The sequence below is a fragment of the Gekko japonicus genome, unplaced genomic scaffold (assembly GCF_001447785.1).
Source record: "Gekko japonicus isolate JY-2015 unplaced genomic scaffold, Gekko_japonicus_V1.1 scaffold943, whole genome shotgun sequence".
Classification (NCBI taxonomy): Eukaryota; Metazoa; Chordata; class Lepidosauria; order Squamata; family Gekkonidae; genus Gekko; species Gekko japonicus.
In genome coordinates this window covers 345,800-368,872 of record NW_015176000.1, presented here as the reverse complement: position 1 = coordinate 368,872, position 23,073 = coordinate 345,800, and the positions used below count along the sequence as shown (strand labels likewise).

Below are 23,073 nucleotides of genomic sequence, written 5' to 3'. Positions count from 1 at the left end.
TTGGAGACAAATTTATTTCAGTAATTCAGGCACTCTATCTTGCTCCACAATTATTTTTAAGAATCAACTAGGCTAATTCCAATTTTATATCTATGAACAGAGGAACTAGGCAGGGATACCCATTTTCTCCCTTATCATTTGCCATCGCGGTCGAACCCCTAGCAAATTTGCTGAGAGATGACCCTCAATTTGAAGGAATATTAATAAACAAAAAATAAAAATTAGTTTAATAAAAAAACATTATTATATCCTATAAATGTATCACAAAAAAGTAAAACCTACCTTAAATCACACTTTGACTATGCATGGGTAATCTCGGCCTTTAGATATTTAGGAATTCAAATACCCTTAGATTTGAAAGACCTAAATATAGTAAACCATCTACAGCTCTCTTCTTATATCTCAGACCTTACAAAACAATGGAATGATTTCAATCTAACTTTGTTGGAACGAATTAGAGTAGTAAAATCGTTGCTTCTTCCAAAAATGGTATTTTATATGAGGGCCATTCCCATAACATTGCCTTCTTCCCTTCTTAGAAAATGGGAAAAGGTTCTTTCTAATTTTATTTGGCAATATAAAAAGCCACAAATTAATCATATAACCCTTATAAAACCTTTAAGACTAGGAGGCCCAGCAGTCCCAGACCTACAATTATATTATGATGCCATAATCTTGTCTAATTTGGTCAAACACTGTAGACATACCTATCATGCAGACTGGAAAAATATTGAAAATTCATTTCTCCCTACTAGTTCTATTCAAGAAGCTTTATGGAACTACAGATCATATAAGTTGACAAAAACTGCTTCAAACTTATTTCTCCAATCAACTTTTAAGGTATGGCATAAATATAATAGAAAATTAGCACCACCAATTTCATCTTTAACTAATTTTACAGGACAGAACTGGTTTCAACCAACTAAGCACAACAGCACCTTTAGATGTTGGAGAAAATTCAATATAACTAGATTCATTGATGTTACACCTAAAGGTTTTCTCAAAGATAAAAACGTGTTGGAATATAAACACAGCATAAAAATCCCATGGTATGAATACCTACAGCTACATAATTTATTTCATACTCCAAAATTTACAAAATTACACCTAGCCCTTACTGAGTTTGAAAAACTATTATATACACCTATATTATCACAACCTATAAAAGGATTAATTTCTAAAATATACAAGATTTTACTCAACGCACAAACTCCAAAACTGCTTAGATATCAAAAAGCATGGCATGGCGACTTAGAACAACATCTCAGCGAGGATCAATGGTTTCAGATTAGGAATTCCTCAACTTACCTTTCCTCTTCTATGAATATACAATTGGTAATTTATAAGGTAATATCCAGGTGGTACTTAACCCCAGTCCAGCTTTCCCATTCTTCAGTAAAGATACCACCCTGGTGCTGGAAAGGGTGTGGAAATAAAGGTACCTTTTACCATGCATGGTGGTAATGCCGAATAATTCAGCAATTTTGGGATCATATTTTAATGGAAATGAACACTATTATAGAACATCAAATTCCAAAGTGCACAAAAATTATTTTATTGAACCTTTGGGATAATTGTAGAGTTCCCAAACATGCCCAGGAGTTAGCAGCATCCATGTTTGCAGCTGCAAAAAATGTTCTTGCCTCAAAATGGAAAGAAAAAGAAATCCCTACCATTCAGATGTGGAAACAAAAAGTATGGGATTACTTTATTTTTTATAAAATTACAGTAGATATTGAATGAGCCTGCACACCCCCTCCTTCAGCTGGAGCACAGCTTCACCCCCAGGAGGTCCGGGAGGTGAGTCTGCTAGCGTGCCGCCATCAACTGGAAGATGGTTACCTTTTACGGAAAAGTTTATTAACCCTTTACGAGGAACAGATGGTAAAAATGCAGATGTTACACAAATTAAAGAACCATATATGTTAATTATTCATTAATACTGCTGTTTACTTTTTTATAATGTTGTATTTGTGAGACCTGAACTTTATTATAGAGTTATACCATGCTTGTTTGTCCTTGTTACTGTTATTGTTATTATTTTTATTTGAAATAAAATTTATAATTATTAAAAAAAAACCTCACTTCAATTAAGCATATTCTGAAGTTTACCACAAGGAGGCTGCCACCTACTGGATGCTGCCCACCAAGGGTAGCGCTGACCTGAGCCTTTTACTGCTACTTCTCCACTCTGTGGTACTGGCTCCCTGTGTCATGCCTGCCCCTGCTGATGTCATGCCTGCCCTTGCTGATGCCCCTGAGGAGGCACCTGCCAGCCAGGAGCCTGTGGAATTACAGGCTCCTGAGGACAGTACTGCAGCAGAGAGGCAAAGACTGGATCCTGTAGCAGAAAGCTATCTAAGTGGTGAGGAGGATAGAGCCTCCCAGGGAACACCTGCAAGGGATCAGTCTCTGCTGCATCCCAGTAATTCGTCATCAGACTCACCACCACCTTTAACCAGGCTCCGGAATGTACGGAGACAGCTGCTGAGAGAGCGAAGACAGAACGCACGCATGCGTGCCAGAAGATCTCTTAGCCCTGAATATTGACAGGATCTTGACCTCACTCCCTGCTAGCTAATGAGTTAATTAGCTAGCACTGTATATCTCCAAGTCTGTTGCCGGCAGTCATTTGTGCTGGCAAACGTCTTTGTCAGGACCTGAATCCTTGTATCTCTGCTCCAGACCTTGTGGAATTCTTATCGGCTTGATCCTCGGCTTTTGACCCTCGGCTTCGTTGACCCTGCGTTCATCCCTGGTATCGTTGTGATTTATGGACTTGAAACTCTGGTATGTCTGACTCTGCTTTTGGACTGTGATTTAAACCTGTTTGAACCTTGCTGCCTGATTTGCTCGGCTTGACCTCGGACTGCTCCTGGACTTTTGCTTGCTTGCGTCACGCCCCCTGGTCCTGCCGTGACACCCTGGAGTTCCGGAGTGTGGCTGTCTTAGAAATGTTTAGGAGTCGCTGCAAGCAAGGCCATTTTATTTGCCAGGACTTTTAATGGAGTATAATCTACAGGGATATTTGGGTCGAGGGGGATTATTGGGGTATTTATTTAGTAGGTTTTACGTTGAGGTTTTTTAATTATGACTTGTAAGCCAGCCTGAGCCATGAGGAAAGGCGTGTTGTAAAAACGAAAATTTATTACACACTTGTAACTTAGGAATCCTGTGGTGGCTGTTGGGTTAAATGTTGTGTGGATTGGCTCCAGGTTTTCCAGGATAGAGTTACTTTTTATGGTGCTTTGTACATTTACTTTGTAAATAAATTTTTGGAAGTCTTGTGTGGTTTCAACGGTATAATTGTTCATTTGCTAAATTAAATCACAAAACTTAAAAACACAACTCTGATGTTTTAACAGGAGTTTTTGTATATTTGTTCATTCCCCTTGAGTACCTCCTGCAGTGCTTTGGGATCTCCTAAAATGAAAGATGCGATTACATTTTACTTAGCAAATGTGTACCCATAGGAATATTAAATCTGACCTTAGAGACTACTTGAGTGATCTGGGATTGTAATGATGGAGTTATTTACTTACGTCTCCCTGGAGCCAATGTTGTGTGATATTCAGAGTGCTGCATTTACACTAGGAAGACCCATTCCAAAGACTGGATTAAAATAGCTGTGTAATCATTGTGGGGCCTTTTGTCAGTCAAAAGGTTTTTTTAACATATAGAAATGCTTGCATTATTATTGGGTGAGGTTTTGATTTGTCTTCCATTTTCCATTAACTGAAATGTGTAGCAGCAGGATGACTAATGTCTGATCAAAAATAGTTTACTTTTTTAAAAAAATTGGTGTGATTTATAATGAAGTAAAAAGACCAAGGACTCTTCATACCTTTATTCTTCACCCTTCCTCTCCCTCCTATTTTGCAATAGTAAATTGAGGGGTATTGGTTCAGAGAAAGTTTTTTCTGAAACTTCTTTCCTGGGCAGTTGCTTCAGTTTTCTTCATCCATGAAGTGACTGTGGGGGCTCTGAGATGAGCAGTCTTTGAGCCCAATGCATCCTCATTGGCCAGAAACAACATCAAGGCATCATGTGATAACATTTTGTGATAAATGTAAAATATTGTTGAGCTCTTAGGATCTCCCATCTTCCATGTTACAGGTGCAGGAGTTACCAGATGCTGGCATGCATGAAAGTCTAGGGAAAAGCCAGAAAGTAGTTGGGCTGGCTAGTGGCCCTTAAGTTTAATATAGTGCCTTGAAACCCTGAGAATGAGCCCTAGAACAGGGGTGTCAAACATGCGGCCCGAGGGCCGGATCAGGCCCCCAGAGGGCTTCTATCAGGTCCACAGTGGAACTGGATATCTTCTGCTTCTTCTTCCAGTTCTGCTGCTGCTGCGTCATTGTAGGTTTGCAGCTTACAGATACACACCTGAACAGCATACTCAAGATTGCAACAACACAGAGTTTTTGATGCAATAATTCACAGCAAGATGTGTCAGTTATAAGACATTGTTAAATAAACAAAATATTTTAAGAGTGCTAATGTTTCAAGCATGTTTTTATTGTAAGTAAAAAAAAAAACCTTAGTATTTGTGTCCTTTATAAAGTTTATATCTCCACTACCTGGCATTACATTTTATGACACACATGGCCTGGCCCAACAAGGTCTCATTTATGTCAGATCCAGCCCTCATAACAAATGAGTTTGACACCCCTGCCCTAGAATCTGAATCTCAGGGCTAAAGCCAGACCCTGGCAATCCTGCTTCAGAGGTGAGTGCCTGGGCTCGCTTTACTTGATGAGCAGCTGAGCAGTGTGAGTGGGAGGAGGGTCTTGTGGAAACTTCTTGGCTAAGTGTGATGTGAGCTGTGCTTGCTTCCTACTAAGCTGACTCAATCCCCAACCCCAATGAGCCAATAACTGGTATTTTAGTAGTATTTAAGATATTCATGTCTTTGTTAGGCTGGGCTGACCAGCAAAATAAAAGCCCACCCTGATGGTACTAGGCCAGATGTAAACCTTGCCTCAGCTCAAGCTTGTTGGCAGAGTGTAGATATGCAGTAAAAGAGAGCACAAGTTGTTTAAAAAATTAAGTTGGTTTATTAAGAAGAGAACAAACTTTGTAAGAAAGAGGAGAAAGAAAATTCTAACTGTCTAACTAGCTAGGAGGGAACAGAAAAGAGCCCTAAATGAGCCAATCAGGAGACTATTTGAAAATAGGTAAAGGTAAAGGTTTCCCTTGCTCGAAAGCCAGTTGTATCCGACTCTAGGGATGTGGTGCTTATCTCCATTTCCAAGCCGAAGAGCCAGCGCTGTCCAAAGATATTTCCATGGTCATGTGGCCGGCATGACTAGATGCCGAGGCGAACGGAACGCTGTTTACCTTCCCACCGAAGTGGTACCTATTTATCTACTTGCAATTTATTGCTTTTGAATTGCTAGGTTGGCAGGAGCTGGGACCAGAGTCAGGAGCTCACTCCATCATGCAGCACTCGGGTCTGCACTGGTAGGATCTTCTCCGCTTCGGTTGGTAAACTTCTGGCTTTAGGGCCTATTCTTCTTCTTTTCTTTGGAATTTATTTTTTTCTTTTTCTGCTAAGTGAAAGGATAATATTGTTACCAGATTTTGCTTTTTTTTTTTTAACTCTTTCGTTTGGGTCTCCCTGCTAGGTAGACCCTGTTTCACCCCCCTCCTCTCCTGGCCTATGGCCAAGAGGTGGGGTTTCTTTAAATGGTGCCTCAAGCGTAGTAGTAAAATCGCCTCCCTGATGGACACTCACTTTGCCTTCTGTGCCTTGGGGAATCACACCGAATGGACTCTTTTTTAAAAAAAACAGAATTTTATTGGTTTTGAGGAAAGATACTACAAAGAAACAAAATGAAAAGAAATGAGAAACAGAACAAAAAAACTACTAACAGAATGGACACTATACTTTTACATCAGCTTGAGTTACAGTATACTTTTAAACTCTAGGTCTTCTAGGCCGTATCTGTGAAGTTTTTGTTGTATTTCGTGTTTTAAGTTCTCCAAGATAATTTTGTATCCAATTATAAAATCTCGCCCATTTTCTTTCAAAGTCACTTTCTTCTTTTCATGTAATTGTAAAGTTAGTTTATCCATTTCTGCTGCATCCAACAACTGTGAAATTAGTTCTTCCTTTGATGGTGTTTCTTCTTTTTTCCAGTATTTTGCGTATAAAATTTTAGCTGTTACAATCTGTATAATCATATATACATCCTGTATATTAACATTTTGTGGAGTAATATTTAATAAAAACAATTCTGGTATAAAAGATACATTTATGTCAATAATTTTTTTACTATCTCATGTATCCATATCCAATATTTTTTTACAACATCACATGTCCACCATATATGGTAAAAAGAGCCAGTTTTTCGATTACATTTCCAACAAACATTTGACATATTTGGGTACCATTTAGCTAAATTTTCAGGAGTCATATGCCATCTATAAAACATTTTATATATGTTTTCCTTATAAGACACAGCTTTAGTGAGCTTTATATTGACTTTCTATACCTTTTTCCATTGTTCTAATTGTATGTTATGACCTATATTTTGTGCCCATTTAACCATGGCTTCTTTTACTACCTCATCTTGCATTTTGGCTTCTAATAGCAACTTATAAAAAAGTTTTATATGTTTCTCTTAAACACACCACAACATTTTGTCCATTTCTACAAATACATCACAGAATCCCTTCATTTTATCTTTCACATCTAGAATCTACTTGGGCTCTTTCCCACCAATTCAAGTTAATACCTTTTTCTTTTCACTTTTCTTGTTGCATTAATTTATTTTGACTATCTAACAAATCTTGATATCTCCACATCTGTTGTTTAGTGAATATCATTGGATTTGTAAAAGCTTCTAATGGAGAAACCCATTTTGGTACTTTGGTGTAATGTAGTTTCAGGACTTGCTCCCATTCTTTTATTAATGCTGCTCTCAACATATGTTGCTTAAAGTATTTGTGGTTAGCACTTTTCTGATACCAAACAAAAGCATGCCAACCCAACATTAAATCATGTCCTTCTAGCTTTAACAATCGTCCATCTTCTAATGTAATCCAGTCCTTCACCCATGTAAGTGCAGCCACTTTATAGTATAATTTCCAATCTGGTAATGCTAACCCTCCTCTTTCCTTAGAATCTTGCAATAATTTTAGCTTAATTCTTGGCTTCTTCCCTTCCCATATGAATTTTCTAGTCAGCTTTTCTAGTTCTTTAAAATATTTTTTGCTCTTTTATAATTGGAACTAGAAATAAGGCCCGTTGTGGAAATAAATACAACGGGATCTAGAAAGAGGCTCTGGGAGAGTGCTCTGGCTTTGGGCAAACAGTGTCAGTCTGCTTTTAAAACATGAATCTGGGACCTGCACACCACCAGAATACAGCAGATTCCATATGCAACTGACATTCCAACTGCCTTGCGGGGGGGGGAGTTTGAGGTGTGGAATGGAGTGAAGTCCAATCAGCTTCCATATGCAAAAGACCAGGTTGTCGCAGCAGTTGTGGTGTGGGCGGGACCTGGGCTTTGCCTTCTGATTGGTGGCGATATATGCTGAGGAGCAGTGCCATCAGCCATACACTAAGGGAGTGCATTTTAGAATTAGAACTTTGGCACCCACTATTCAATTATATATAAGGAGAGATTGTCTGAAACAGGAAGATCAGACTGGGTAAGATATTCATCTTAACTGTTGCTATTCTTCCCATAAATGATAATTGCATATGCTTCCAGCTTTCTAGATCCTTTTTGATTTCCACCAATAACTTCATGTAGTTATCTTTATACAGTGAGCTGCATTGGTTGGTTATTACTATACCTAAATATTTGATTTTTTTCTGCTTCCATTCCTGAAACATTTTGTATAACTTGTTCTTATTCCTTATTGCAATTTTTTAACAATAGTTTTGGGGTTTTTTAAGTTTATTTTCAGGCCAGCATACAAACCATATTCTTTTATTACTTGTAGAAGTTGAACTATTGAATTCTGGGGATCTTCTAATATAAATACCTAATCATCAACAAATGCTTGTAATTTATACTCTTCTGAGTCTGAGTCCCATGATCTCACCATCTTCTCTAATCATATTATTCAGTGTTTCCAAAGCAAAGATAAATAAAAGCGGGGATAATGGGCATCCGTGTCTTGTACCTTTCCCAATATTAATATTTCGTGTAAGGTCACCATTCACTATAATTCTTGCTGATTGTGTTGTGTATATCGCTTTTACCATAGTGTAGAGATATTTTCCACATTTCCACCAGTTGCTCCAACATAAAAGACCAATTAAGGTCCCTGCCACACGGCAGGGAATTAGGTGCTAGTACCGCGGCTAAAGTGAGCCGCGGCAAAGTTGGGACGGCGCGGCGGGATCTCACAGATCCCCCGAGCCGCGTCGCAACGCTCCCCGGCACGATCAGATGCCGGGGAGAACGCAGCGGTGGGAAGGGGAGCCTGGCGAACTGCGCATGCTCACACATGCGCAGTTCGGCCAGGAGCCGGGGATGCGCTGGCGCAAGGACGCGCCGGCGATCCCACGGCCAGCGTTGCTGCGGCCCTTCGGAAAGAACCACCTCGGGAGGTGGTTCTTTTTTGCCGCGGAGCAACGCTGGAAGGGACGGAACCGGGACGGATCCGGCACGCTCCCCAGATGTTGAGGTGGGATCGTGCCGGTTTGCTCCGCCCCTGTTCCGTCCCGCTTCTGGACCAAATGGGCTCGTATGAACAGGGCCTAAGATTGTCAAAGGACTCTTGTGCCTATTGCGCGAAGTTCTCAAAGCAGATGAGAAAGAACAGAGCCGCTAGACTTCGCATTGCACTTTTGGAGTTAGCACTCTCACTGATGTTGTTGTCACAGGACACTTCGGGACATGGGTGGGGATAGCTGTATCTGTTAACTCTGTGTCTGTCATGTATCTTTCAAAGACTTGGGAGAACCTTGCAATTACAAAAAGGTTGTAACTTCATTCATCTGTGATGTCAGAGCTTATTTCAGTGCTTGCCTGCACTTGTTCTCTTCTTGCAGTGATCAGTGGCTAGAACTTCAGGAGGAAGCACACAGTTGTTGAAAGGGTTACTTGAGTGAGGTTACTGGTCTATATGCCAGATCCTCTGACTATCAGACAGCCCTGTCTTAGGGGAGACTCTCTGGGTATGTTCCTAGGTGTTTTTTCCCCCCTGGGAAACTGTAGGTAGGGATTAAATTGGCATTCTTATATTTCCACTGAGCTAGAGCGTCACAAAAGCCTCCTTCCAAATTGGGCTGTTAGGGCTTGATCTATAAAAGGGGGCATCTCATTAACTAGACCTCTTGAAGACTACAAAGATATGTCTCATGAGTCTCTCTTCTTTCTGTTCCTGTGACGATGTAGCCAAGGTTTTCATAGTTTCTGTGCAGTCCACCGAAGAATTTTAAATCTCCTGAAGATGTTTGAGCTGTAGCCTAGAAACTGGTGGTCACTGTGGGCATGGTAGAAGTGTGTGGGGGATCAGCCTCTTTCTGGTTTCCTTTCAGTTGGAGCATGCAGCCCCTGCCCCCATGACAGAGGCAGGACACTAGCAGTGGAAAGAAAAGATAGCTTGTGTGATTGCATAGATAACATCGGTCAGTAACACTTTGTGGTCTCTATGCAGTCCCACCTATGGATGACTGGCAAGTTTACACACCTGGAGGTTGGTGCTGGTACCTCCATATCAGAGCAATAGAAACCAAACAGTGATTTGGTGAAACGTTGCTTAAATCTTTACACTAGTCAATTATGTAAGTTGCTAGGAAGGGGGGGAAACAAGTTTAATCTAATATAATTGATCCTAATGTCTACAGTTTATTTTAGTGGAAAAACAGGAACTTACTGAACATAAATTCATATAAGTTCATCTGCTTGATATTGCGTACTCCCTGAATATAGTCAATCTCCCATTATGCCATCTGTGACCTTAGATGATTTTTAACTACAAAGGTAATATATGAAAATCATTAAATTTGTTTCACTCCGGGAGCTGAATTGTCAGATGGAAGTATGGTCTCTGTAGTGAGGTAAAAATGTTATATTTGTTTACAGGGGTTTAGTCCATATGTCAATAATTGCTTGTAATGAACTTGGAATCTGAATTTTGTCCTTTCTTTGTTACAGATGGGGAACTCAAGGGGATTTCACCACAACTCATCCTCGGCCTGTTATCAAAGTTAAACTTTTTACAGAGAGCACTGGAGTCCTGGCCCTTGAAGATAAGGAGCTAGGAAGAGTGAGTATTAACATTGTCACTAATTTAAGATGCTGGTGGAAGGAAGGACGCACTGGAAGCATCTCCTTTTTGAAATCATGGAAATTAGCTATAGCACCAATGAACTCTGTTGTAACTCCTGTTGATTTGATTGCAGAGGAGAGATCCTTAATGAACTGTGACTATAACATGTTGGAAATGATGAGACATCTGGCCTGTGTGATTCATACACTTGCAGAAGCATTTGTCAGGAATTTACAACTTTGTTTCTCATGAAAAGGTCAGAAACTAAAGCTAACCTTTTGTTGATGGAGTGGTACATTTTAGAAGAAAGTAAACTTGGTGTTGTGAGTTTATCTGTGAGTTTTTTCTGATGGAATGGCATTTCCATTTGCCAAAGAAGGAGTGGTGATGTTCATTGGTATTCCTTTCCCACAGCAGGCCCCCTACTTTGCCTTATACTATCCCTGAAGGTTTTTTGACTAGGGATGTGCATGTGGATATTTCCTATGCTATAATGCATGCACATGAACAGTACCTTATCAGTATTTGTCAGATATATCTGAGTGATATTCTGGATTCTCAGGAATACCAAATATTGATTTCTGAAAATATTCATGGCTGGCATTTTATGGCTCCCTGGCCTGTTTTTCCTTAAATTTTACAGGGTTTTTGGGTGCAAGGAGGGAGGCAGCTCTCCTAGGCAGTGTGATCAGATGTTGGGAGAGCACTTCTGTGTAGAGAATAAATAAATACAATGCTGAAAATGTTGTTCTTGCCAACAAGAGATATCAGGAAAGTAGAAGAATGTCCATTTAAAACAAGTAGAAGCTGATCTCAAAAAAGTACCTAAAAAGAAGCAATGTTGCTGCTGAGTTTCTTCTTTTTAGGGGTGGGAGGGAACAGGGCCCCCAGTGATGCAGGGCTGTTGGTTTTCTTGGACTTGTCACATTGACTCTGGGTTCTGTTGGGATCTCTGTTTTGACATTGGTTGTGTTGGGTTTTTTGATCCTGCTTGCATTTGGAGGCTTTTGGCAAGTGGTTGCGCTTGTGTGTTTGGCAATTGATGTCTTTGAATATTATCCCTATAAGAAACAATGCAGACAAGTAGGATGGCTGGACAGTTTGTTCCAGGCCCCATGAAATTCAGACCTCTTAATACAAATTGCTTGAAACTTCGGAGTTGTTTAGTGAATGGGCAGTGCTAAGTCTTCTACAGTTTCATGTCATTTGGTTGAAAAAGACTCTAAAAAAATCCCCCATAGAAAAACCTGAATCACAAAATGGTATCAGGGACCCAAATACTCCAGATATTGATATTTAGTCCCTTCCTGAAATGCAAAACAACAACAACAACAAAACCCAACCCTTTTTTTTCGGATCGACATCCCTGTTTTGACTCCCAGGGACAAAATTTGGGGAGGGGACCACAGTGGACTGCAACAGAAAGAAGAGGCGGTGGGAAAGACTTGCTCTGCCAATATTTAGATACTTGCCATTATTAGGGAGGATAGATCTTGGAAGTGAACTCTAACCGTGGATGGTTCTTTTTGGTAATTATTTTCAAGGAATGCTGCAAACTACATTCAGATTGAATGGAATATGTAACAGTCTGAATGTAGTTTGCAGTATTTAGATTTTAACTGAGCTCCTGCATGGAGGCTTTATGATCACATTGCAGCTCCCATATCAGATGGTTTTTGTACATGTGGGTCCCATGATTCTCTGCATGACATTATGCAAACTGTTCCCTGTACAACCTTTCTTGGTTCATCTAAATTAGTCTGTGTTTCATTTGGGAACTTTAAGCCTATGTATACATCAGTCAATCTTGGTACCATGTTCCCAGAAATGGGAGGCAAAGGATATCTGAAGAGTACACTTTTATTTAGAATAAAGGAGGTAGTATAAAGAAGAGCGGAGAGTCAGAGACAATTTAAAACTAAGCAGCTGGTACCACAGAGGAGTCTATTACGCACTCTGTTCCTATGTAAAAATACTGTGGGGGATATATGTCTGAATGGGGAATAAAGGGGAGAATGTACAATATACTTTTCCTATCCAGTGAGAAGGGGGTATGTACTCAGTGGTCTGGGGTTACTTGAAGATCATGGGGAGGGTGGAAACAGTCCTTGGGCAAGTCAGAGTCCTTGCCTGGTTTCAGGGTGATCTCTGAGTCCTAAAGTTTGCCAAATCCAAACTGCTGGGCAAAAAAGCCCTTTTGATACTTTTTGTCTGTTAGACTGTTGGGGTTTGGATTTGAGAGAGAAAAATCCAATTTTTGCTGGCACAACAAGAGGCTGCTGAGAGGCTGGTAAGGTGTGTGGGGAATCTGATTAAATTTAAATGAAGACAAACTACTAGCTTAGGTGGTAGAAGAAATTGGCTGAGTTAATATCCAGCCTCTCTGGGCAAGGCAGTGTACCTGCTTTCAGTCTGGGTACTACTCTGGAAGGGTGAGTGCATCATTCACAGGTATTGGTCAGGTGGAGTTGAAGTAATTACCAGGTGTCTAAGACAAGTTCTCAACAATTGGTGCCTTGGGGTTCTCCTGGGCTTGGTTGGGCATTTTATTTTCCTTTTATGTATGGCTAAAGTGGCTAAGTCCTCTTTAATGACAGATAATATGCTTTACAAATGGGGGAGGGATCCTACTGACCATTTTCCTTTGTCTAATGCCTCAGAGGTACAAGATTCCAAGGGCAGGGACCCTCTGGGTCACTTCTCCCCGGTGGAGGGGTGTGTGTGTCTTCTTGGCAACAATAACCTTTCTTAGCAGACTCAACACTGCATTTCTTTTTCACCAGCAGAAAAGCTTTGATCCAACATAAAATTTGCTTAGCCTTAGTTGCTAAGAACAGGTCCAAGTAGAAACTGCAGTGCCTCACAGTGCTGGTGAAGGATACTTGAATTTTGGATTGTTTCATGGGGAAAGGAGATGTGCATTGTGGAGCTGCCATCAAGAATGTGTTCCTGTGTGTTGATGGCACACTGTAGTGGTTAGAACGTTGGACTAGGATCTGGGAGAATGCTGTAAGCATTCCCTTTTGTGAGAAAAGTAGGGTATAAATGAATTAAAATGAAAAAAAATAAATTAAAAATTATGTGTCGTTGGTATCGTTCAAGAGTTAGCACTCAATTGAGCTTGGAAATTACCTGTGGATTAAAGGCACACTTCCAGTGTGAGGGCTGGTCAGCATAAGGCAGCCCCAGGGCTAAATATAAGTCAAGAGTGATTTACCTGATTTCACTTGCAAATTCAAAAGCAGAAGCTGGCTTTTGGGATGAACGTGCCTCCCACACACATACTCATTCTCAGAATGTGTAGATGTTCAGGCCCTTGGTAACACTAATAAACCCACACGTAAAGGAAAAGTTTTTTGTAATATATTTGTTCAAATATTGAAGGGAAGTGTTGGGTGGTTTCTTCTGCTATTTGTTATGTTTTAAAAATGGTGATTAATTCTGATCTTCTGTAGGCCACTATGGACCAAGAGTGTTGCCCACAATTTTTCAGAGTTCCAACATGGTTTATTAAAAAATGGCTCGAGGAACTAGGCATGTAGTTTGTTTATATATTTGCGACACTCTGAATGTAAGATTAGACAGTCAATCTTTATTACAGCCCACAAGCTATAGTACTATTCTGCATGTGTGGTTTTTGTAGGTTTTGGCCCCGAACTACCTCAACATTTTTTTTCTTTTCCACATGTCCCCCCCCCCAAAAAAAAGTAGCTTCAATTTTTCCTCTGCTTTTCTCTGGCTTTTATAAGAGGGTTTTTTCCCCCTCTAGCCAGTTCTGAGTTGGCTTCACTCAACATGAGGATATGCTCTGTTCGGGGTTTCTTCTACCACCCTTTTATGCCCACCCACATCCAACTTTTTCAATTGATTCCATGCCTCCCTCCTGCATGCCTCCTCCCCTCCGCCTGGTACTTTCTCACTCCTTTTAAAAAAAATTAAATGTGCAAGATTAGCGATTGAATGCTAAGGAATTTGCCTACATGCGGTGTGGCTCTTCTGGTCAGCCTGGCTGCTGTGAAACTGACCAGAAAGCCCAGTGACTATGATACTGACCATAAGTACATAGCAGAAGCATTTTTTCACTGTTTCCCCTGTAATCTGGTCAGTTTCATGGTCCCATCCCTTTCTCCTTTTTTAAATAAATGGCAATAAAATATTGCTAGATTGCCAGAGCATTAAAGCAGTAGTCTTAGTACACAGATTCTCTGAATTCTCAGCTTTCATTTTTTTTAAAAAAAGTTACACTCTCCTTCCTTCATGGAGATATAAGGAAAAGGCATATCTCTGTGAAGGAAAGGGCTAGAGACTTACTTTTTTAAAATGAAAACTGGGAATTCAGAGAACTTGATAGGTTATTGCTTCAGTGCTCCAATGACCTAGCAATGTTTTATTGCCTTTTTTTTTTTTTTAAAGGAAAATCATTTATCCTCAGGGTTGGGGGAGGGGAGACACCAATACTTCACATCCTATTTAAAATGGCACCAGTTGAGGTAAGCTCAGGAGCCATTTTCTTTAACATTATGTTCCATGACTCTTCCACATACGCAGTCACCTTCCCCTCAGTGTTCTATTGCAAAACTTGCCTTTTAAAAACAAGCAAAAAATGGTGTGTGTGTGTGTGTGTGGGGTTGCTTGTGCTGGTCGCTCTGTAGAGCAACTGCTTTCTATTAATTGCTACTACTTGTTGAAAGAGTTTTGCTTCGAATATTATTTAAAATGCTTCCGTTTAATGCAGGGTCAGGAAGTATTTTGTTGAGTGTTCTCTTCTCTGATCCTTCCACGTGTGTGCTGATGGTCCAATCAGTGAACAGAGAAACACCAGTGACAACGGTTTTGATGGAGTAGGAAATGCCTCTAGCATTTCTGCACAGGAGCTCTAGACTCCATGTGTAAAAAATTAAAAAGGAGGGAGTGCCGTCAACCATTGATGATGCCATCACTAATACCCACCACCCTTGCTAGATATTCCTGTTTATGTGTGGAAGAAATATGCCAACTCCACAGCAGAAGGTAGTCAGAGAAAAGGGCACACATGCAGAACAGTTTTCCCAAGTCGATTTAAATGCTTGCAGATTGCCTGCCGCCCATTTAGGGGCAAACAAACAGCATTAATTTATTTATTACATAAAATGGTATCATTCATTCTAGTATATCAGACAATGAAAAGTTTTGAAAGAGAATTATACAGAGGACATTATCCCAGCCAGTATTTTCCTAGCAGAGGTCAGAAACTTATCCTCTTGTACAGTGATTATTCCTTCAGCCACAGCTGGTAAAATTTTAAGAGTCTTCTGCCTCCTTTGCGTTTGAACGTAAAGTTTGAGATTTAATGGTAGATTTTGCTGGAATCTGCCTTATGTATTTCCTTAAGCTTGTGCGTTGTTATTGGACATTATGATTTAGATGAGACTGCAGACTTATATTTCTGTGATAGGTAGTAGTAGTGTGGAATTTTGTCTCATCAACTTAGTAGTTCAGGAGTATAATTTACACTGGGAAATCTGTTTTTGTTGGATCGTCTTCTTCTTTTCTTAATTTTAAGGATGGCTGGTTATTTGTATTGTATTGAAGATTGCATTATTTGTAATGAAAGATTTAGGTAATTATAATACCAGGCATCTTAGAACAGTTAGATGGACTGGTGATATTGTTTGTTCGTTTATTTCAGCTCATATGACCAATGGTCTCAAGCACATCCACAACGTGACTGGTGATATAAAGAATAAACTTAGTTTTTTTCATGAGTCAGAATTCTGTATTCGTCTTCAGAACAGGCTATTGGAGCCAGAAGATCCTATAGAATATATATAAATAAACAAGATTTATCTTGTCAGGTAATAATATGTACTGTCTATCCCCAAGCTGAGGAGAGCATACATGGTGGCACGCTGCAATGCTTTTCCATCTGCACAGATGAAGGGCCGCTTTTAAGGTGTTCCAGCAAACCAAAGCTACTGTGACTGCCCATTAGCAGCTATAGATTCACTCGCTCACATATTCTTTCATTGCCCAAAACATACAGCTGGGAGAGGAAGTTTCTTGGAAAAAATGGCTTTTGAAATTCTCACCCTTTCCAGAAGCTACAAAGCTGAGACTCTGTTGAGTAGTTTGTGCCAGAATTGCATAACAGATGTGGCACAGTTCTCCTGTACTGTTTTCTTAAAGGTTTAAATTTTTTATGATGTACGGCCTATGGGCTTTTAAACCTAATAAACTGAACTAAACTATAGAATATGTATAAATAAAATAAACAAGATTTATCTTGTCAGGTAATGGTAAAAAAAAATAAAAAATCTTGTTTCTGTGGTAATTGTAAAAACCTGAAAAATCAGTTAGCTAAACTTTATCAAGATTATAGAGCCAGAGGATTGAGAAATATTCCTAAGGACTATTACATGATTAAACATAAACTAAAGGCAGAAATTAAAAGTTATAAGATTAAAGAGATGAGATCAAGGTTGGAGAAATTAGTACATGCAGCCAGAGATAAAGATTCTAGTCTCTCATGTAAGGCTATTCATATTGGATACCCTATATATTTTTCTTCATTAAATTATCAGGTTACAGTTCTAGAGTGGAACAGCATTTTTCAGCTCTCTTTTCAATTGCTACACAAGTATTGCCGAGCCAAGTAAATACCGGAATAATGCTGATAAGGAATTATTTGGGTATTTATTCAGCCGAATACCCAAAGCTGAAGGTATTCTACAGCCAGAAAATCCTGAATAAATGCCGAATATATTTGGCATTTATTTGGGAATAGCAGCAAATACCGAATAGCAGCAGTGTGAGGGGGGGTTTAAGTTTAAAGGGAAGCAGTTACCTTCCCTTTCTGGCTCCTTCCCACCATTTCTTCCTCTTTCCCACCTTCTGCTCTGCTCCAAGGCAAGGGGAGGGGAAAGAGGACTTAGGAGGAGCTTGCAGCCAATCAGTGCAATGCATTTGCAAATTGCATTGGATTGGATTTGCAAGGCTTTTGTTGCTGTTGGCTTAACCCACCTAGCACTACCTACCTTGCTTAGGGAGGGGGAAGGGAGCACTAGCAATTTAGCCAATGAAGTTTGGTGAGGGGAAAACATACACCATTCTTTAGCCAATCACAGAAGAGTATTCTTTTTTGAAACTCTTCTGTGCATGGGCACAGAGCATACAAACAAGGGTCTCTCTGGCTGACTCCATTTCTGCTGAGGTTTGACTGAAGATTGTGTGGCTGCTGGCTTTTGCTTCAGCTGCTGCTACTGCTGCTACTCTGAGCCCTGCTTCCTTCCCTGCTGCCTGGACACTGTGTGGACTTATCCTTCTGTCTGACTGCCTGGTTCCTGGACAAGAACACTAGAGACATCTTCTGGTTTGAAAACAATAACTGTGTTTAAGAAATTTTCTTGTTGGGTCTTATTTTTCAACTTGGTGGGTGGGTTTCTTGGGGGGGGGGAGGCTGGCCTTGCCTAGCCAGGCCTTGTCCTTGTTCTGAGGTTTTTAAAAAGTGTTAAAAACTTAAAAACTTAAGACATTTTCTGATTTAACTGTAATTTGACTGTTCTTTGGGCTTGGTTCAGTTGGGGTTGTTGTTGGGCCTTCTTGCTGGGCCTGGGTCTTTTCCTTGTTCTTAGAATTACTTTTACTGTTGCAGGTTTTAAAAAGTGTAAAAAAGGCCAAGTAGGTCTGTTTTTGTTAACTTTAGGTTAAGTTTGGTTAACTTGTAGGGTTGCCAGGTCTGATTTGGGAAATACCTGGGAACTTTGGGGGTAGAGCCTGGAGACTTTGGAGATGGTGTCTAGCAAGGATGTGACATCACTTTTGTGATGTCATGTCCTGTGATGTCACTTCTGAATCAAAGGTCAAGTGATATCACTTCCCATGTGCCACCCCTTCCAATGATATCACTTCCATCACACTGCACCAAAACTCCTCCCCTTCCTGTGATGTTACTTCCTCTTCCAAATTTAAATATCTCCCATTGCTTTCTGCCCCTCAGACCCTTGTTGTAATAGCTGTTGTAATAGCAGGAGACCTCCACCCACCACCTGGGGGTTGGCAATCCTACTTTATACCCTACCTTTCATTGGGAACCCAAAGCTGCTTCCATCATGGGTTGAGAGCATGTGACTGGTCCAATGTTACCCAGCAAGCTTCCTTGACAGGGTGGGGATTCAAACAATGGTCTCCCAGATACTAGTCCAGCACTCTAGGTTAGGCTTAACCCTTTTAAGGCTCAGATCCAAAGGATGGGTACATAATATGAAGGGGAAGAACTACTCCATGCACAGCAGGAGCTTTGCTTGTATTCTTCACTTCAGCAGTTTCTTTTGCTAACCAGACAAGGTGTACTGAAAACTGCGCAGAGGTTTGTGTTTAGAACTAACTGATGCTGAGAAAACTGAAATAAAATTCCAGCTACACAGGCAGTTCTCTTATTTGGTTTCTAAATACTTAGCAAAACTGAATTACGGTCTCCCCCCCCCCAATGGTTGTGGGATATCTTTGTTAAATTCAATCAGTGGTAATTGTGTTAACACAATACCCAATATACTGTTGAAGTAAATGGAAGAATGGCTTGAAATCTGTTGCTCTTCATTTACACACATTTATTTCCATCTACAGTTTATCAAACTTTTAAGAAAAGCTAAACATGTAATTAGTATCCCATAAGTATTTTAAAAGGAAAACCAATTGTTTTAATTGTCTAAAGGTTTATTTAATTTGTAATGAAATAGTAGAGAGTGAGGGTGTCATTTTAAGATAAAATGTTCCCTCTTCTAAGTATAATTAGAGGCACTTTAAAGTGTCTCCTCTCTCCTGTATTACTAGGAGACTCAGCTGCAAAAATGATTAGACCGTTGACAAGGATGTATAGAATCACTGTACATAAAAGACCTTGAGTTGGTTTTTTGTTTTTGTTTTTTGCCTAGAAGGCTGGTTGCATAAGTGGGTACTTAATTTACAATGGCTAGAAAACAAATTCATCTGTGGACATGACAACTTGTTTCAAAAGCATATTCAAAGACAAAGGCACCTGCGTAATATCCATTTATATGGTGTTTTCTCACCACCTGTTTTTGGCAGTGGAGATGACACAAAATATACCAGTTGAAATACAAAATTCAAATGCACAAACTACAAATTAAAAGCATTTAGAATTTTGGACCACAGAGAATTTTAAAAACACACAGAGAAATGAACACAGCCAAATCTGCCGAAACAATTTCCATCCATTCTCACAGCCTCCCACCACACACACACACTCACCAAAGAGAAATAAAACTGTTGATCTTAAAGGCACTAGTGGCTCAAATGCGATACCAAGGAGGGGGAGAAAGGAGGGCATGTACAGCCTCCACCCCAACCTCCAGCACACACACACACACACTCACACTCATGAAGAGCAATAAAACTGTGTTGATCTGAAAGGCACAACTGGCTCAAATGTGATACCGAGAAGGGGGAGAAAGGAGAGTACACACAGCCTCTGCTCCCACCTCCAACGTACACCCACACTCATTGAAGAGGAATAAAGCTTTGTTGATCATAAAGGCACTACTGGCTCAAATGCAATACCGAGGAGGGGGAGAAAGGAAAGCACACACAGCATCCGCTCCCACCTCCAACCAAAGAGAAATAAAATTTTGTTGGTCTTAAAGGAGCTCAAACACAATGCTGAGGGGGAGAAATGAGGGTGCACATGACCTCCCCCGATCCCTGGCTCCCACGCTGCCAGGCCCCTCAGCAAACATGCTCTTGTGCTCTCTCACACACACAAGAAAGGCGGGTGTGCAGGGGCTCCCCCACCCCTCCCCCACCCCTCCCCCACCCCTGGCTCCCATGCCACCAGGCCCCAGCCCCACAGCAGACACACACTAATGCATGTCTGTGTGACTTACCACAGCATTCCAGATGAGGCCATGGGAGAACACTGCAGTGGGACAGCAGCAGCAGCCAGCAGGCCCTTGCTGGGGGGTGGGGGGGTGGAGCCAACCCACAAAGAGCCGTGTGCTCTGCTCTGGTTAGAGAGAACCCAGTGGTGAGAACTTGGAGGCTTCTCTAGCCTTCCACTCTATGGTTTCCATAGAGACTAGGAGAAAGAATGTCACTTGATGGCCACCATTTCCTCCCACTGCCCAATGCTTCAAAAGCGGGGGCGGAATGCTCAAGCAGGGGTTCCCCCACCCCCCCAGGAGGCTGGCAAGCCTATTAACTTGGGTTCCTTCTGGTTGTGTGGTTTTACTCCCTGTGAGGTTTGCTGCAGTTCTCACCGAATCACTTTTCCTGTTGCAGGTTTTAAAAACTGTTAAAAGGGCCAAGTAGGCCTCTTTTTGGTTAAGTTTGATTAACTTGGGTCCCTTCTGGTGGTGTGGTTTTACTCTTTGTGGTGTTGAGGTTTGCTGCATTTCTCACTAAATCAATTTTGCTGTTGCAGGTTTTAAAAATTGTTTTAAAAGGCCAAATAGGCTTTTTTTGGTTAAGTTTAGTTAACTTACTTATTTATTTATTATTTGTATTTATAGCCCGCCCATCCTGCAAGCAGGTTCAGGGCATGTTACATCATATTAGCAATACAATAAATGCAATTAAAAATTTAAAATACAATAATAAACATTAAAACAATAATCACAGACTGACAGAATAAGCTGGCTGTGAGAGGCTGCCTAGCATATTATTTGGCTTGACAGATGGATAACAGATTGCCTAGCATATTATTTGGCTTGAAAGGTGGGTGACGACAACCTCAGGGAGGCCTGGCAGAACAGCTCCATCTTGCAGGCCCTGTTGAATTGAAGAAGATCCTGCAGGGCCCTAATCTCGACAGGAAGCATGTTCCACCAGGCAGGGGCCAGGGCAGAAAAAACTCTGGCCCTGGTCAAGGCAAGATGGACGTCCTTTGGGCCAGGGACAACCAAGAGATGCTGGTCCATAGAGCGTAATGCTCTTCGGGGTGTGTATGAGAAGGGGCAGTCCCTCAGATATGTTGGTCCCAGGCCGTGTAAGGCTTTAAAGGTTATTACCAACACCTTGAAGTGAATCTGGAAGTCAACCGGCAATCAATGCTGTTGGTGGAGCCTGCTGAACATGAGCCCACATAGGCATCCATGTCAGCAGGTGCGCCACTGCATTTTGCACCAGCTGCTTCAGTAACCTAATCTGCCTAAGATGGAAGGACGCAGATCTGCCAACTGCAGTAACCTGGGCCTCCATGGAAAGGGAGGCATCCAGTGTTACTCCCAGGCTCCTCGCTTTCTGGGTCAGCACCAAAGGCGTGGGGAGTCTGATACCCACATCCACCACCACCCCGACCCAGGTACAGAACCTCCATCGTCAGTGGATTGAACTTTAACCAGCTCAGCCACAGCATCCAAAGCCTCAGCCAGGATGTCAGGGTCGGAGGACGGACGGCCATCCGTTAACAGATAGAGCTGGGTGTCATTGGCATATCAATGGCAACCTAGCCCATAACTCCTGACTAACTGGGTGAGGGGGCGAGGAACTTGTGCTCCTTCTGATGGTGTGGATTTATTCCTTGTGGTGGTGAGGTTTGCTTTGCTGCAGTTCTCAGTGGAGTTTTATTGGGTTTTTTGTCCTGGTGATGAAGCTTAGTTCCTTGGTTGCTGATTAAGTCCTTTTCCCACCTTTCCCCCCATCAGCCCCCCCCACACACACATTTCCCTTTTATTTCCAGAAGCTTGTTTTTTGTGGGAGAGGTAGATCTTGTTGTTGTTCACTGTTGAGGTTAGTGTTCTGTGTGTGCATGCTTCTGTTTACTTAGGGCTATAATAGTAGGCTTACTAATGGAAAGGGTCTGCTAGAAATTTGTTTAACCTTTAAATACTTAAAAAAAAAACAAAATAGGGCTTTAGTGTCATCTGTCTAATAACTAACTATGCCAGAGGCAGGTCATAAGAATAGGTGAGGCTTGTTGTCTTCAGTCAAAAGAGTGGTATAATATTAATTAGCCAAGCTTTACTTCAAAAAAAGCAGTGAGTGCACCCGAGCTTTAGTGAAGGTGGGTGCTATTATAGGAAAATTATTTCCACACATTTAGGCTAACCGGAAGTGTTCAAATTTTCAGTAGGGAGCACCTGCATTTCCAATTCCATATAGGAAATCAGGTGTGTTCGATTAGAATCTAGTCAGAAAAAGTTTAATAAAGAGCCCCAAACTTTAAAAAAGTGTTGCTATCCATCTCAAGGAAAGCTCCTTAAAATAGCATAGGAATTCCCTAGTTTTAGAAAACTACAAAACAAAAGAAAGAAAACAAGAACTGAAGCAAGGATAGGTTAGGGCAGTGGTGGGCAAACTCATTAGTCAAGAGAGCCAAATATCAACAGTACAACGATTGAAATTTATTTTGAGAGCCACATTTTTAAAACTTAAACTATATAGGTAGGTACATTGTTATTAACTTAATTAGGGTACTCCTAAACTGGCCTTTGCTAAAAATGTCCTCAATCTGATTGAGGTACGTTCACTGAGGTCGACCCCTTCCAACTCTCCCATCCACACTCGTCTTGTATACTTGTTTCGTCGCCTTTCGTTCATCCTCTCTATATGTCCAAAGTATCCATAAAATTAAATCATGACAAAATAAATCATGACAAACACTAATGTGAACAATGGCCTTGCATCTCCTTGGAAAGTTTGGGTAAGTCAGGTTTGTATGTTGTTGTTTTTAAATTTAGGCACACACTAGAGAGCATCAATATGTATGGCCTCGCTGGACCAGATTCAAGGTTCTTAGCTAGCAGCTAGTATTCTGTTCCCAACTGCAGCCTTCCAGAGGCCTCTGGAAGCTCAAAGAGCTGTTTGCCCTCCCCCATTCTCTCAACAGCATTTCATATTAAGAGG

The 23,073-nt window shown here is 40.9% G+C and overlaps 1 protein-coding gene across 2 annotated transcripts in view; it reads left to right on the top strand.

Annotated features, from left to right (window-relative positions):
- Positions 1–23,073, top strand: part of LOC107123229 (calcium-dependent secretion activator 2) — a 656,096-nt gene that overhangs the window by 298,844 nt on the left and 334,179 nt on the right. For both annotated transcript variants that reach the window (XM_015426436.1, XM_015426435.1), the window contains exon 7: positions 10,122–10,237. In XM_015426436.1, the coding sequence (XP_015281922.1) occupies positions 10,122–10,237 (116 nt within the window). The remainder of the gene's footprint in view (positions 1–10,121; positions 10,238–23,073) is intronic.